The sequence below is a fragment of the Sapajus apella genome, unplaced genomic scaffold (assembly GCF_009761245.1).
Source record: "Sapajus apella isolate SASKATOON/1434 unplaced genomic scaffold, GSC_monkey_1.0 scaffold199, whole genome shotgun sequence".
Lineage (NCBI taxonomy): Eukaryota > Metazoa > Chordata > Mammalia > Primates > Cebidae > Sapajus > Sapajus apella.
In genome coordinates, this window is record NW_022437139.1 from 495389 (window position 1) to 513025 (window position 17637).

General features: G+C 41.7%; 2 protein-coding genes and 1 long non-coding RNA gene across 6 annotated transcripts in view; 2 read left to right on the top strand and 1 right to left on the bottom strand.

Annotated features, from left to right (window-relative positions):
- The window catches only part of LOC116543866 (zinc finger protein 429-like), a 785602-nt gene that overhangs the window by 330819 nt on the left and 437146 nt on the right, over window positions 1–17637 (top strand). The window lies entirely within an intron of this gene.
- Window positions 8580–17637, bottom strand: part of LOC116543869 (zinc finger protein 431-like) — a 20156-nt gene continuing 11098 nt past the window's right edge. For 2 of the 4 annotated variants that reach the window (XM_032269820.1, XM_032269819.1), the window contains exon 5: window positions 8827–10161. In XM_032269820.1, the coding sequence (XP_032125711.1) occupies window positions 8873–10161 (1289 nt within the window). In that variant the 3' untranslated portion in view covers window positions 8827–8872. The other 2 variants (XM_032269821.1, XM_032269818.1) reach the window with 2 other exon arrangements.
- On the top strand, window positions 11090–11675 carry LOC116543888. Its single transcript, XR_004265742.1, has 2 exons — window positions 11090–11294; window positions 11606–11675. It is a non-coding gene; the product is annotated as an uncharacterized LOC116543888 (long non-coding RNA).

Sequence of the window (17637 nt, forward strand, 5' to 3'; positions counted from 1 at the left end):
GGGTGTGGGCCACCACCCCCGGCCCCTTTTCTTTTTTTTTTTTTTTTTTTTTTGAGAAAGAGTCTTGCTCTGTTGCCCAGGCTGTAATGCAATGGCACAATCTTGGCTCACTGCAACCTCTGCCTCCTGGCTGAAGCAGTTCTCCTGCCTCAGCCTCCTGAATAGCAAAGGCTACAGATGCCCACCACCGTGTCTGTCTAATTTTTGTAGCTTTAGTAGAGACTGGATTTCACCAGCCTGGTCTCAAACTCCTGACCTAAAGTGATCCATCTGCCTCGGCCAGAATTTCTTTTTTCTTTTTTTTTTTTTTTGAAACGGAGTTTCACTCATGTTACCCAGGCTGGAGTGCAATGGCGCGATCTCGGCTCACCGCAACCTCCGCCTCCTGGGTTCAGGCAATTCTCCTGCCTCAGCCTCCTGAGTAGCGGGATTACAGGCACGCGCCACCATGCCCAGCTAATTTTTTGTATTTTTTTTTTAGTAGAGATGGGGTTTCACCATGTTGACCAGGATGGTCTCGATCTCTTGACCTCGTGATCCACCCGCCTCGGCCTCCCAAAGTGCTGGGATTACAGGCTTGAGCCACCGCGACCGGCCCAGAATTTCTTTTTAAATTTTGCAAGATTCAGTTTTACAGTCTGGAAAAAATGTCCCCTCCACATGAAAAATCTATCTTCTTTTTTCACCATTGATTTTTTAAAATCTCTAACTTGAAGTTACAAACTAACTCCAGCAGGAATATTTATAAATTGTTATGGAGCATCTATTACACAGCAAGAACTCTAATGTATGATTGCTACATTTATATATATAAAATCCTCATGACTTATAAAGTGTCTCTAGTACTTACCTTAACAAATTGACTCAATAAATATACTTATGTAAATTTTAAAAAGTGAAAGAAACAGCCACATGTGGTGGCTCAAGCCTGTAATCCCAGCACTTTGGGAGGCTGAGGTGGATGGATCACCTGAGGTTGGGAGTTCGAGACCAGCCTGACCAACATGAAGAAACCCCATCTCAACTAAAAATACAAAATCAAGCGGGCATGGTGACACATGCCTGTAATCCCAGCTACTCAGGAGACTGAAGCAGGACTTGAACCCAGGAGGCAGAGGTTGCAGTGAGCTGAGATCGCACCACTGCACTCCAGCCTGGGTGATAAAGAGCAAAACACTTTCTCAGAAAAGTAAAAAAGTGAAAAGGCCGGGCGCGGTGGCTCACACCTGTAATCCCAGCACTTTGGGAGGCCGAGGCGGGTGGATCACGAGGTCAAGAGATCGAGACCATCCTGGTCAACACGGTGAAACCCCGTCTCTACTAAAAATACAAAACATTAGCTGGGCATGGTGGCGCGTGCCTGTAGTCCCAGCTACTCAGGAGGCTGAGGCAGGAGAATTGCCTGAACCCAGGAGGCGGAGGTTGCAGTGAGCCGAGATCGCGCCATTGCACTCCAGCCTGGGTAACAAGAGCGAAACTCCGACTCAAAAAAAAAAAAAAAAAAAGTGAAAAGAACAATCACTAAAGAAAGCTTATATATTGTTCTCCCCTTAAAAGAACCAAATGGAGTGCTGTAACAAAATAAAATGTAACTTAATACTCTAATTTTGGAATTATATCTAAGAATTATTTTTTGCTGTTGAAATGCCAGTGCATCTTGTCATTCCCCCACATATTCCAAGGCTTGAGGGATTGCAGATGTGCAATAATCTTTTGATTTATACTCTGCTATGAGAGAATTGCACTAGACACATTTCTGGCCAAATTATTTACAAAAGCAGCTGTTTGTACTGATTCAGTAATAGATGCTACAATCACACTAGCGGTTGCTAGGATGACTATGGCTGAGGCTGTAAAGCCTGTCAGTGTGCCTATGAATTGTTTGGGTCTGATCAGGGATAGAACATGTTCCAAGGTGGCAAGGGCAGAGGAGCCTTGCCACTTGGGTGTGAAATTGATGGGTAGGAATGCCTGAGAGTCTCCTTAATACATGACAATAGTAATATTTAATTTAGATATATTATGATTAGTGATACATGAGGCAATCCGATCCTGTCCCTGCAGCTGGGTGACAAATGCAGAGTTTTGGGGTATAATGGAAATATTGGTTCCCATAAGAAAAACATATGGATGGGTAGTAGTGCAAATTAGGCACTGATCAGTGTGATTATGTTTGGAGTGCAATGGCGCGATCTCGGCTCACCGCAACCTCCACCTCCTGGGTTCAGGCAATTCTCCTGCCTCAGCCTCCTGAGTAGCTGGGATTACAGGGACGCGCTACCATGCCCAGCTAATTTTTTGTAGTTTTAGTAGAGACGGGGTTTCACCGTGTTGACCAGGATGGTCTCGATCTCTTGACCTCGTGATCCACCCGCCTCGTCCTCCCAAAGTGCTGGGATTACAGGCTTGAGCCACCGCTTCCGACCCGATCAGTGTGATTATGAATACATGTTATAACATAGTTGTTACTGTAATTATGATATGTCCCATGCCAGGAGGCAAGGGAGGTGCCAAGATGTCCCAGGCACTATAAAGTGAAGGCTATGAAACTGTGATTGATGCCATGATGGATGAGGACATTAGTAAGGCTGCTCTGCACATGGTCATGCAGACTCCAATCTAAGATGTTATCATTGCCTAACTGGGGGCTACTGGCTTGTCCTCCATGATAGACCTCACAGCCAAAATGGAATCCATTACTTTCCCTGCTTTGTTCTTTAGCACAGGAAGGAATGTTTGGGATAGCGGCATTGATTGCATTGCCTGTTTTAAGGCTATCTGCAGCTAGGACTGTTAAGACATTTCATTTGCCATGATATAGTCATAATTTTGTTTGAGAAGGTATAGAATAGGGGTTAGAACCTTTATAACTTACACCAGTGGGAGCATAGTGGAGTGATATGTAGTGTTATCTGGCACCTTAGTCCAACGTGTGTCATTATTGAGGGACCCCACTGGGGGGAAATCAATCCCTCCTAGCCAAGCAGTCACGTTACTAAAGGCTGGAAAGAAAGTGTCTGCCCAGGTGACAGGGTGAAAGAAAGGTGGATCTAAGATATGAGCCCAACAGCGTATAGCGAATACAGATTGCAGACAAAGCGAGAGCGTAAAAAGGATCAATACCCTACATGAGTTGCAAAGTACAACAGAAAGCAAAGCAAAGAGAAAAATTATCTGGAGTGAATGGTGTCTGTCTGGAGGAGAATTTGTTCAGCCTTCTGAGTTGTCCTCTTCAGCATACCCCAGGTAATGTCCCGGGCTTGTGTCATTCGAAGAAGCCACATCGTCCAAGGTCTTTGTGGGGTTAGTGTCTTCATTTCTGGTACCGGATTGGGTCCTAGCCATGCCATGATAGGGTTTGATGCATTGTGCCAAAATCCAAAGAGAACCTGAAAGTGTGGGGACACAAGAGTACCCTCTTCCCCACGTTAACAATTCATTTGGACAATGCCATACATTACTGTTTACATATTTCAGTAAAACTGTAGGTTTTATGTTTTGAGAGGTTTTAGAATGTACTTTTCTACAGCTGATTGAAATTTGTCATCTAAATTTTAAAAATTAAGTGTAAATAAGGCTTATACTAGTAGTGTTGCACATTCCTGACTCAAACTCGTTTTGTTTTTTGAGTATACTTTGAAGAGTGAAATGAGCACGATCTACTATGGATTGTCCTCAGGGGTTATATGGGATGCCTGAGCCATCCTATAAATGCAGAAGTAAAAAGATGCTTAATGACATATTGAGTAGACTCTTCAGGAAGGGCATGTGCACTAATTAAATGAGTGTTGGTATCAATGGATACATGTACATATTTTCGTTTTCCAAATTCAGGGATATGTATACCATCTGTTTGCCATAGCTGGTTATGTTATAATCTTCTGGGGTTAACACCTGTTGAAAGAGGAGATGTGCCTGTGAGCTGGCAATCTGGGCACCGTAGGATACTTCGTTTAGCCAGTATCTGGGTAAGTTGAAATTGTTTAGATAAGTTTCTCCAATTCTGGTGAAAAAAATTGATGGGATTGGGTGGCTTAGTCAAACAGTGATTTCATATCCTGAAGGTCTACTTGATTATTGCCATAAGCCAATGGGCCATGCAGTGAGCTGTGGGCTTGAATGTGTGTAATAAAAATAGAATGTGGGCTGGGCGAGGTGGCTCACACCTCGTAATCTCAGCAGTTTGGGAGGCCAAGTTAGGCGGATCAGGAGTTTGAGACCGGGCTGTCCAAGATGGTGAAACCTCCCATCTCTACCAAAAATACAAAAATTAGCCAGGTGTGGTGGTGGGTGCCTGTAATCCCAGCTACTCAGGAGGCTGAGGCAGGAGAATCACTTGAATCCAGGAGGCGGCCGTTGCAGTGAGCCAACATCGCGCCATTGCACTCCAGCCTGAGCAACAAGAGTGAAAGTTCATCTCAAACAAAGTAATAGTAAAGGGATGTGTACATTGATCTAGCAACTGCTGAAGTCAGAGAAAAAGAACACACAAGGCAGACTCCAGAGTGGACTTAATTAGGGCTTTCTCAAGGTTCTTCAGTAAATAAACAGAGTGAGCTGAGTAATAATATGGTGGTGCTGAGTGTAAAAAGTTTTCAAAGCCAGTATTAGGGCCCAAATCTCAGCTTTCTCACTGCTAGTAAACCCACATTGAGTGAGGGAATTATGTGATATCCACCAAACTGCCATTTTTCCCTGTTTACCCGAACCACCAGTAAACAGTGTTAAAGCATTAGGTATAGGGCAGTGAACTAGTTTTGTAGGCAGGATCACAGTATGAGATAAGAAATGAAGGAGTTTATCAGCAGGAAGGACATGCTCTATTTGTCCTGTGTAATTGGAGAGTGCTATTTGCAAGTTCATCAATAAGGTCAATGCTTAATCGAATTGCTCTTTGCTTAAAGGAATCCTGATATCAGGATCATAACCTAGCAACTGATTGCATGGTATGCGACCTGAATGGATGACTTTACTAAGTAACTGGATATAGGAAGAGAGTGTTTTAGTCCTGGTATGTGAGGAACAAAAAAAAAAAAAAAAAAAGACCAATTCTAGAAGGTGCAGTCCTAGGGTCATCTGTCCTATTAACCCTGTAGGGGAGTGTTTGGTGGGAAAAATAAGCAATTCGTACCGTGGATCAATGTGATATAGTTGCCTTTAAGAGATAGCTTGTTCTATTTTCTTGATTTCACTTTTTGCTGCAGGGGTTAAATATCTGGGAGGATCAAGGGCTATATTTCCCTTTAAGATCGAAAACAGGTTTTGCAGCTTATAAGTAGGAATGCCTAAAGTGGGGCAGAGCCAGTTAATATCACCTAGTAATTTCTGATAATCATTTAAGGTGTGTAAGTTGCTAGTATTTAATTTAAACTTTTGAGGTCTTACTGACCGGGAAGTTAGTATTTACTCGAGGTATTTCCAAGGAGAGGACATTTGTACCTTTTTAGATTCAATGATTAAACCTCTTAGCTGTGTATTCTTTACAACAGAGGTAAATTTAAAAGCATTGGCTCCATTGGGGCTGCTAGTAGAATATCATCCATGAAATGAATAACCTTGTAATCATTTTTTTTCTACTGGGGAGCAAAGCTTTATTTACATGATATTGACACATGGTAGGACAGTTTAGCATTCCTTGAGAAAGCACTTTCCAATGAAATTGACTAGTCGGACTTTCATTATTGATAGATGGTATTGCAAATGCAAATGTTTCTGTGTTGTTCTAGGGAAATTGTATAAAAACAGTCCTTTAAGTCAGTAACGATTACAGGACAATCTTAAGGAATTGCGTTCTCCTGTTCTTGAGGAACAGGGGAAGGGAGTCCCTGCTGAAGGGGTCCCATGGGTTGCAAATTGACACTGGTAGCATGTAAGTCATGCAAAAGTCAATTTCCAAGACTTTTTTTTTTTTTTTTTTTTTTTGAGTCGGAGTTTCGCTCTTGTTGCCCAGGCTGGAGTGCAATGGCACGATCTCGGCTCACCGCAACCTCCGCCTCCTGAGTTCAGGCAATTCTCCTGCCTCAGCCTCCTGAGTAGCTGGGATTACAGGCACGCGCCACCATGCCCAGCTAATTTTTTGTAGTTTTAGTAGAGACGGGGTTTCACCATGTTGACCAGGATGGTCTCGATCTCTTGACCTCGTGATCCACCCAAAGTGTTGGGATTACAGGCTTGAGCCACCGCGCCCGGCCCACATTATCATTTTCAAAAGCCACTTGCAACAATCTATTAGCAGCCTGGGCATGACTAGTCTGTCTCTTAATGGCCTGGGTTAACCAATTGATAAACTCAACAAATCGCTCCTGAGGCCCTTCTTAAACATTTATGTAAGACCCCTGTTGAACTCCAGTTTTCGGAATTCAGTCCCAAGCCTGAGAGTGCACAGAGATACTTGAGTATAGCCCTGGGGATCGAAATCTAGTTGTTGTTGTACATCAGCAATAAAGACCCCTCCCCTTGAGCATGGCAGCTGTAATGTCTTGCCCAGCTGCTTAATTCTGGTTGGCTTGTTTGCAAAACTCATATTCTGCCTTCCAGAGGAGGTATTGGCTAGGTTCCAAAGTTGTTTCAGCTAGCATTGACCAGACCCTTGGAGTCACATGGAAGTGGTCTACCAAGGCCTCAATTATTCCTTTCATAAATGGGCTAGTGGCTTTTTTTTTTTTTTTTTAGGTGGGGTTTCACCATATTGGTCAGACTGGTCTCGAACTCCTGACCTCAGGTAATCCACCCGCCTTGGCTTCCCAAAGTTCTGGGATTATAGGCATGAGCCACTGCACCTGGCCTAGTGGCTCCATTTTAATGCTTTTTCTCAGCTCCTTATAAGCATTAAAATAAATGGGTTCATGTAGCCGATTGCCTTGTCAGTCTTGCATTACTGTGCAGGCTAAGAGCTCCCCTTCTAATGCTGCCTGCTTAAGACAAGGTCCCACAACTGGAGCGTGTCTCTTGTCCTTTTTTCATATACATTGGAGGAGGGGGCTCCGGCAAAACCTCCATTTTCTCTCTGTTATTTTGGTCTGGTGACAACGGGGCTGAGGGACTCAGGAGTGGTGAAGTAGGTGACAGGTATTCCTCCTTCCACTTTTTAGGTTTTTCTGTGTATAGCTGAACAAGAGCAGCTTTAACTAAAGCCCATAGTGTTAGGGCTGTTACCGGGACTTGTTGCCCTTGTGATGATGTTTTCTCCCCACTTTTTCCCAGAGCTCTACGTCTAGCTTGCCTTCTTTTGGGAACCTTGAGTTACGGGTTACAACAGTTTGCATTAGGTCCCTTAATTGAGCCTGTGAAATCGAGGCTTCACTAGCCTTAAGCAGCTGATCACTGTCGTCCCATGATAAAACCTTAGCCTGAACAATTCCCCTCCCAACCCCAACACAGAAATCCCAAGTGGGCACCAATGACTTACTGATCATTCAATCCTTTTCACCTTCATTTCTGGGGGTCTGAAGCGATCTTTCACAACATTCCACACACACAGCACCAGCTGAAGGGGTCCGACCCACAGACCCTGACCCAGCAACAGACAAGAGATGTACACTGACACAGATATTTTGCCCGTCAGCCTGGCTGAGGGCCTGGGCCACTCACAGACACCATGAAAAGTGCTGCAAAGAGTCACAGCCAAGGCCCCAATCAGCCAGCGACACATTTATTAAGCACAGATTAAATGACACAGATCTTGAAGAAACATCACTAGAGGGTAATTTACCCGGTTGCTGACTCCCCGAGTAGACAGCAATTATGTACCTCTAGTTGATCATAGGTTGGTCTTAGAACCACATGGGGAAACAAGCTATTTAAAGTACTCTACATTCCTTTGTATCTACACACTCTAAGCTTTTAAGATAATTCTGCCTTCAGCCAAACCCTTTGTGTAAACCCCCAGGCCTTCCAAGAGGGTGTGTGCTTATTTTCTATAATTTTACAATTTCCCTCACCATCCTGACAGAACCCCAAAGCTCTCAAACTCCTGACCTCATTATCCACCTGTCTTAGCCCCACAAAGTGCTGGTATTACAGGCATGAGCCACTGCAGCTGGCCAAAAGCTTCTATTATCTGAAAGATCTTTTGACAGTAATTGTACGTATGCTTTTATTACTCTCTGGTGTTAAGACGTGAGAAGATATTAATGGCCTTTTCAGTCTTTATATTTGTATAATTTATCTCAATTATAAATGCTTTCCTGTGCAATAAGGTGTGAGCACTGGTTACAAGTTTTACCACATTGTTCACATGTGTAGGTATTTTCTTTACTATCTTACCTACAATTAAGTGTGATGACCAATTTAGGCTTTGCCATGTTTTTCACACTCATAGCATTTCTGTACAGTATAAATTTTTTAATGCTTAGTTAAGAGTTAAGGATTGAGCTGGGCACAGTGGCTCACACCTGTAATCGCAGCACTATGGGAGGCTGAGGTGGACAGATCATGAGGTCAGAGGTTTGAGACTAGCCTGACCAACATGGTGAAACTTAAAAATACAAAAATACATAAAATACAAAAATGCGCACCTGTAATCCCAGCTACTTGGGAGGCTGAGGCAGGAGAACTGCTTGAACCCAGGAGGCGGAGGTTGCGGTGAGCCGACTGTGTGCCACTGCACTCCAGCCTGAGCAATAGAGCAAGACTCTATCTCAAAAAAAAAAAAAGAAAAAAAAGTTGAAGATTGGTTAAAGGCTCTGGCACATTTTTCACACTTGTAGATTTTTCTCAGCAGTATGAATTATTTTGTTTAAAAAAATATGAGGACTGGTTGAAAGCACTGCCACATTCTTCACAGTTGGTACAGTTTCTTCCCAGTATAAATTTTCCTATGTTTAGATTGGTTAAAGACTTTGCCACATTCTTCACATTTGTAAGATTTCTCTCAAGTATGAATTAGCCTATGTTTAGTAAGTTTTGAGGATCGGTTAAAAGCTATGCCACATTCTTCACATTTGTAGGGTTTCTCTCCAGTGTGAATTCTCTTATGTGTAGTAAGGATTGAGGAATGGCTAAAAGCTTTGCCACATTCTTCACATTTGTAAGATTTCTCTCCAGTATGAATTATCTTATGTGTAGTAAGGTTTGAGGACTGGTTAAAAGCTTTGCCACATTCTTCACATTTGTAAGGTTTCACTCCAGTGTGAATGATCTTATGTTTAGTAAGGGTTGAGGACCAACTAAAGCCTTTGCCACATTCTTCACATTTGTAGGGTTTCTCCCCAGTATGAGTCATCTTATGTGTAGTAAGGTTTGAAGACACACTAAAGGCTTTGCCACATTCTTCACATTTGTAGGGTTTCTCTCCAGTATGAATTCTTTTATGTTTAGTGAGGGTGGAGGACCAGTTAAAGCCTTTGCCACATTCTTCACATTTATAAGATTTCTCTCCAGTATGAATTATCTTATGTTTTGTAAGGTATGAAAATCGGTTAAAAGCTTTGCCACATTCTTCACATTTGTAGGGTTTCTCTCCAGTATGAATTCTCTTATGTGTAGTAAGCTGTGAGGACCGGCTGAAGGCTTTGCCACATTCTTGACATCTGTAGCGTTTCTCTCCAGTATGAATCATCCTATGTGTACTAAGGGTTGAGGGGTGCTTAAAAGCTTTGCCACATTCTTCACATTTGAAGGGTTTCTCTCCAGTATGAATTATCTTATGTGTGGTAAGGGTTGAAGACTGCTTAAAAGCTTTGCCACATTCTTCACATTTGAAGGGTTTCTCTCCAGTATGAATTATCTTGTGTCTAGCAAAGGTTGAGAACCACTGAAAGGCTTTGCCACATTCTTCACATTGGTACAAATTCTCCCCAGTATGAACTCTTTTATGTTGACTTAGGTGTAAAAGCATGCAAAATGATTTATCACATTTTTTACATTTGAAAGTTTTTTTTCTAGTATGTCTTGTCTTATGTCTATTTGAATTTAAAAATTTATGAAAGACTTTTACAAATTTATCACATCGAACTATTTCACTTTGGGTAGTTGTCAAACGCTGGTTTAGTTCATTATAACCTTCTTTGTGCACCTTACACTCATCCACACTTGCAGAGCCTTTTCTTAACTGTAAATTCTCAGGTCCACATTTTCCATATCTTCTCAGAATCACTTGTTGAAAAGAATCTTTTATGTCTTGCTCTGGCCAAAGGTTTTTGGGAAAATAAGAACACATAGCTGAAAGAAATAAAAACAAATTATTGAACTTACTAAATTTAGATAAACATACTTTATGAATAATCTCTATACTATACAAACCACATGAGCAAGATGCCATAATAAAATACTACAGGCCCTAAATCCTTCATGGACATATAAATGTAATAAAAATCATTTGAGAAAAACTTTTTTTTTTTTTTGAGACGGAGTTTCACTCATGTTACCCAGGCTGGAGTGCAATGGCGCGATCTCGGCTCACTGCAACCTCCGCCTCCTGGGTTTAGGCAATTCTCCTGCCTCAGCCTCCTGAGTAGCTGGGATTACAGGCATGCGCCACCATGCCCAGCTAATTTTTTTTTTGTACTTTTAGTAGAGACGGGGTTTCACCATGTTGACCAGGATGGTCTCGATCTCTTGACCTCGTGATCCACCCGCCTCGGCCTCCCAAAGTGCTGGGATTACAGGCTTGAGCCACCGCGCCCGGCGAGAAAAACTTAAATGTGTAAAGTTCCCCAGGTGAGTACAATGCAAAGACACACAAGAAAAAGAAAAGTCTGTTATATTTCTCCAACAAAGTTCTTTCTGCTCTCCAAAATAACACAGTGCTTTTCAAAGTAAATTCCTAACTTTCGGTTTCTTTTTTAATATACAAGTATAATACTGGCACATACATATATATTAATTGATTCTAGAAGCCTTTTCAAAAACTGGTATCCCATAACAAAGTACTGGAAGAAATGGTGGTATATTTTGGAATGACAGTTTGGGTTTGCTGAGACCAAAGGTAAACATTACAGCAACAGAGAGACTGTAGTGCAACAGACAGAAAACAGATGTCACAAATGATTACTGATTAAGATGAAGCAGAGATCAAGTCCCTTAACTAACTAAAAATTAAACACAAAATTTTGGACAAGATACATTCTTTTTTTTTTTTTTTAAAGAGACGGGGGTTTCACCATGTTGGCCAAGCTGGTCTCGAACTCCTGGCCTCAAGTGATCCACCCACCTTGGCCTCAAAAGTGCTGGGATTACTGGCATCAGCCACTGGACAAGATACATTCTAAGAACATGTTTGAGAGAATCCCAGAATCTCTAACCAAAATAATTGTTTTCAGACTATGCCAGGACAGAGCTACATTATAAAGATTGTGGGCCGGGCGCGGTGGCTCACACCTGTAATCTTAGCACTTTGGGAGGCCGAGGCGGGTGGATCACGAGGTCAAGAGATCGAGACCATCCTGGTCAACATGGTGAAACCCCGTCTCTACTAAAAATACAAAACATTAGCTGGGCATGGTGGCGCATGCCTGTAATCCCAGCTACTCAGGAGGCTGGGGCAGGAGAATTGCCTGAACCCAGGAGGCAGAGGTTGCGGTGAGCCGAGGTCGCGCCATTGCACTCCAGCCTGGGTAACAAGAGTGAAACTCCGTCTCAAAAAAAAAAAAAAGATTGTGAAAAGGTGAAAAGTAGCTTTATGTCTAAATCTTAATTAAAAATTACAATGAATATAAAATACAGCAAAATAGTTCAAAAAATATTATAAAATTTTCAGGAAGAAACCATTAAAAACGGTGTATACATTAATTTTAAAAACTGAAAATAATGAATACTCAGTAAAGTAGAAACACAAAGAACTATAGAAAATCAGAATAAAATGAGGATAAGAACAAAAAGATAGCCAGGCATGGTGGTTCACACCTGTAATCTCAGCACTTTGGGAGGATGAGGTGGGCAGATCATGAGGTCAGGAGATTAAGACCATCCTGGTCAACATGGCGAAATCCCATTTCTACTAAAACACACACACACACACACACACACACACACACACAGCCAGGTGTGGTGTGCGCACCTATAGTTCCAGCTACTCAGGAGTCTGAGGCAGGTGAATTCCTTGAACCCATGAGGCAGAGGCTGCAGTCAGATCATGCCACTGTACTCCAGCCTGGCTACAGAGCAAGACTCCGTCTCAATATATGTGTGTGTATGCAAAAAACAGAAATTGTAAAGTTAAGAAACATAGAAAATATCACTAAAATAAAGACAAGGTTTCACCGTGTTGGTCAGGCTGGTCTTGAACTCCCGACCTCAGATGATCGCCCGCCTTGGCCTCCAAAGTGCTTGGATTACAGGCATGAGCCACCACTCCCGGCCATAACTAAAAAATTCTTAAAGAAAAAATAACATCAAAATGAAGAAGCTCGGGCTGGGTACAGTGGCTCACACCTATAATTCCAGCACTGTGGGAGGCTGAAGCAGGTGAATCATGAGGTCAGGAGATCCTGGCTACCATAGCAAAACCCCATCTCTATTGAAAATACAAAAAATTAGCCAGGCATGGTGGCATGTGCCTGTACTCCCAGCTACTCAGAAGGTGAGGCAGGAGAATCACGTGAACCCAGGAGGCGGAGGTTTCAGTGAGCCAACATCGTGCCACTGCACTCCAGCCTGGGTGACAGAGTAGACTTCATCTTAAAAAAGCAGCAGCAGCAGCTCAACAAACAAACAAAGGTACACACAAAGATATTTATAACGAACACATATAAGCACAATTTCAAAAGTCACAGACAAGAGGAGGATGAAGTTGCAAGATAAAAATGATGTGTCATTTATAAGCATAGTCTTATGAGATAGCCGGTGAACTGTCAACAAACTTTGCAGGCTAAAAGGAAACTGTGTGATACAGTCAAAGCCCTGGAAAAAAAAAAAAGATATAAAATGAGAATAATACCATCAGCGTATCTGTCCTGCCAAAAAAAAGAATAAACAAACTTCAACAATAACCAAATTCTGAAAAGTATTTTGTACTTCATATGCCCTAAAAAGAAAAGGTGCTGAAAGCAGTTGCTTCTGCTCAAAATAACATGATTTAACAAAATAGTACAATCACATAAAACACATTATTCTCTGGGACGGCAATGTACATGCAGCAAAAAATAGAATTTCTTAGCATAATAATGATACAAAAACATTTTAAAATATCCTCTAAAATTTAAAAGGTAAAAACATAGAAATCATTATAAACATTTGTCAATATACAAGATAATATATAATTACCAACATCACTGACAAATTTGAGGCAGACGTAATGAGAAAAAATTTTTGAATGCAACTGAAGTTCATTTTTTACCAGATTAAAATACATTATTTTATCTTTTAGATGTTTTACATAATCCCCAAGGTACCACCAAGAAGGTATCTGCATATCTGGCAGAAGACTTTCCTGTACAGTGAAACAAAAAGAAAAGGAAAAAAAAGAATATATTTGCATAGATAAATGAAAATAAGGAATAAGTAAAAACATATCAAGGTAAGTATAAAAAAGACACAAACACAGAAAAAGAGAAAATGAAGAACAAAGATACAAGATGCAAATAAAACCATAACATTGCTAAGTCTTCATAAGAAAAATAAAATTCTTTTCAGACAAGCAAATGCTGAAGGAATACATCACCACCAAGCCTGCCTTGATAGAACTGCTAAAAAAAAGCACAAATATGGGAAGAATAAAACATTACTCCTGCATAATAACAGTGAGAGACTTTAACACTCCACTGTTAATATTTTTTTTTTTTTTTTTTTTTTTTTTGAGACGGAGTTTCGCTCTTGTTACCCAGGCTGGAGTGCAATGGCGTGATCTCGGCTCACCGCAACCTCCGTCTCCCGGGTTCAGGCAATTCTCCTGCCTCAGCCTCCTGAGTAGCTGGGATTACAGGCACGCACCACCATGCCCAGCTGATTTTTTGTATTTTTAGTAGAGACGGGGTTTCACCATGTTGACCAGGATGGTCTCGATCTCTTGACCTCGTGATCCACCCGCCTCGGCCTCCCACAGTGCTGGGATTACAGGCTTGAGCCACCGCGCCCGGCCCACTGTTAATATTATACAGATCATTGAGACAGAAATGTAACAAGAATATTTAGGACTTGAACTCAGCTGTGGGCCAAGTGGACCTGATAGATATCTAGAGAATTCTCCAGTCACAAACAACACAATGCACATTTGTTTAAGGTCCACGTGGTACTTAATTCTAACACTGATCACATAATTGGAAGTAAAACACTACTCGGGAAATGTAAAAGAACTGAAATCATCACAGTCTCTCAGACTGCAGTGAAATCAAATTAAAACTCAAGAGTAAGAAACTCACCAGGCACAATAGCCCATGCCTGTAATCCCAGCACACTTTTTTTTAACTGATTCTTGCTCTGTCACTAGGCTGGAGTGCAGCGGTGCGATCTCGGCACCTCCACCTTCTGGTTCAAGTGATTCTCCTGCCTCAGCCTCCCGAACAGCTGGGACTATAGGCGCATGTCACCATGCCCAGCTATTTGTTGTTGTTGTTGTTTTGTAATTTTTAGTAGAAACAGGGTTTTACCATGTTGGCCTAAAAGGTCTTGATCAGAGGCCAATGTGGGTAGACCGCTTGATATCAGGAGGTTGGGGTCAGCCTGGCCAACACGGTGAAACCCCATCTCTAGGAAAAATACAAAAAAATTAGCTGAGCAGGGTGGCACATGCCTGTAATCTTAGCTACTCAGGAGACCAAGGCACAAGAATCACTTGAAGCCAGGAGACAGAAGTAACAGTGGACAAAGATCATGCCACTGCACTCCAGCCTGGGTGACAGAGTAAGATTCTGTCTCAAAAAATAACAAAAACAATAACAACAAAAACTCAAGAATATGTAACTCACTCCAAAACACACAACTACATGAAAATTGAGCAATCTGCTCCTGAAGGACTGCTGGCCAAATAATAAAATTAAATCAGAGGCTGACAGCTACAGCCATAACCTTCTAACCATGCCCAATCTTGGAAGCTAAGCAGGGTCAGGCCTTGCTGAGACTTAGAAGATTGCCTGGGAATACTGGGTGTTATAAGCTTTGGCCAGGCAAGGTAGATCATGCCTGCAATCCCAGCACTTTGGGAGGATGGGGCAGGCAGATCACCTGAGGTCAGGAGTTCGAGACCAGCCTGGCCAACATGGCGAAACACCATCTCTATTAAAAATACAAAAATTAGCTGAGTTAGGTGGCAGGCACATGTAATCCCAGCTGCTTGGGAGGCTGAGGCTGGAGAATGGCTTGAACCTGGGAAACAGAGGTTGCTTTGAGCTGAGATTGTGCCATTGCACTTAAGCCTGGGTGACAGGGCAAGACTTCATCTCAAAAAATAGAAATAAAATAATAAATAATTTAAAAGAAAATCAGCTAAACCATAACCAATATTGAGGTCATATTTATAAACAAACATATAATCTGATTATGATAGACATATGGCTGATTTATCTCTCAATTAAACCTCAAATTGACTTAAAGTATACAAACAAAGTTGCAAATTGGCTAAAATTATATAAGAAAGACTAAAAACACAATATGTTGATGTTAAGAAACCTAAACTAAAAAAAACACTATTATGAAACTGCACAACAATAAAAGACATGTTTACTCATAAAATATGGTATGCAATCCTGATTTACTATTAAAAGAGAATTATTTGCACAGTGGCTCATGCCTATAATCCCAGCATTTTGAGAGGCTGAGGCCAGTGGATCACCTGAGGTTGGAAGTTTGAGAGCAGCCTGATCAACATAAAGAAACCTTGTCTCGGGCCGGGCGCGGTGGCTCAAGCCTGTAATCCCAGCACTTTGGGAGGCCGAGGCGGGTGGATCACAAGGTCAAGAGATCGAGACCATCCTGGTCAACATGGTGAAACCCCGTCTCTACTAAAAATACAAAAAAATTAGCTGGGCATGGTGGCGCGTGTCTGTAGTCCCAGCTACTCAGGAGGCTGAGGCAGGAGAATTGCCTGAACTCAGGAGGCAGAGGTTGCGGTGAGCCGAGATCGCGCCATTGCACTCCAGCCTGGGTAACAAGAGTGAAACTCCGTCTCCAAAAAAAAAAAAAAAAAAAAAAAAGAAACCTTGTCTCTACTAAAAACACAAAATTAGCTGAGTGTGGTGACACAGGTCTTTAATCCCAGCTACTTGGGAGGCAGAGGTTGTGGTGAGCCAAGATCATGCCACTGTATTCCAGTCTGGGCAACAAGAGCAAAACTCCATCTCAAAAAAAAAAGATCCAGATAACAACAATATTTCACTGTGTACTGATGGAAGGCAAGTACTTCAAATAATTTGGCATGCACTGTGTGGCAGTAAAATTTCACAGAACATGCATTATATTTATAAATAGAATATTCTGATGAGAAAGTTTGATAAGCAGTTGAAGAAATGTGATAGTTTTTAAATATATGCTGTTCTTACACAAAATGAAACTGCTGTAATCCCACTTTAGAAGCAAAGAATAGACTATGTTGCTAAATTAAAACTTATATTTTGAAGAACAGAGTTAGAGCCTCTGATATGTAAACCAAATATTCAGAAATAAATTATGTTACCATTTAGATGTATGCTGAAGAAACTGGGTGAAAATCCTATAATTCCTTTTTACCTGCAACAAACTTAAATTTATAAGTAACCATTTTAGTAATATGGAGTGTCCTAAAATTATCTAATTTACTTCAGGCATAACATATAAATTCTACGATACTGTTCTAAATGTTTGAATCTAAAATTATAGACGTTTGAAATAAAATACGAAGTAAAAATGTATAGAAAAGGTAATATCAATGACATAAAAAAATAAAAGGTGCTCATTCACCACGGGCAGTGGCTCATGCCTGTAATCCCAGCACTTTGGGAGGCTGAAGCAGGCAGATCATGAGGTCAAGAGATTGAGACCTTTCTGGCCAACATGGTGAAACCCGTCTCTACTAAAAATACAAAAATTAGCTGGGTGTGGTGACACACTCCTGTAGTCCCAGCTACTCAGGAGGCTAAGGCAGGAGAATCACTTGATTCCAGGAGGCAAAGGTCACAGCGAGCCAAGATTGCAACACTGCACTCTAACCTCCCAACAGAGTGAGACTCCATCTCAAATAATAAAAATAAATAAAAGGTACTCTATTTGATTATCCTCCCCACAGCAAAAAAAAAAAAAAATTTCAGTCATCCCTAACAAAAATTCCTTCATGAGAGAGCCAGGCATCATGGCTCAGATGTGTAATGACGGCTACACGGTACACTGAGGTTGGAGAATTTCTGCAGGCCAGGATTTCAAGACTAGCCTAGATGATAAGCACAACCACATCTCCAAAGTAAGTGCCTTTAAGAGAGCTTTGAGCCGGGCGCGGTGGCTCAAGCCTGTAATCCCAGCACTTTGGGAGGCCGAGGCGGGTGGATCACAAGGTCAAGAGATCGAGACCATCCTGGTCAACATGGTGAAACCCCGTCTCTACTAAAAATACAAAAACATTAGCTGGGCATGGTGGCGCGTGCCTGTAATCCCAGCTACTGAGGAGGCTGAGGCAGGAGAATTGCCCGAGCCCAGGAGGCGGAGGTTGCGGTGAGCCGAGATCGGGCCATTGCACTCCAGCCTGGGTAACAAGAGCGAAACTCCGACTCAAAAAAAAAAAAAAAAAAAAAAAAA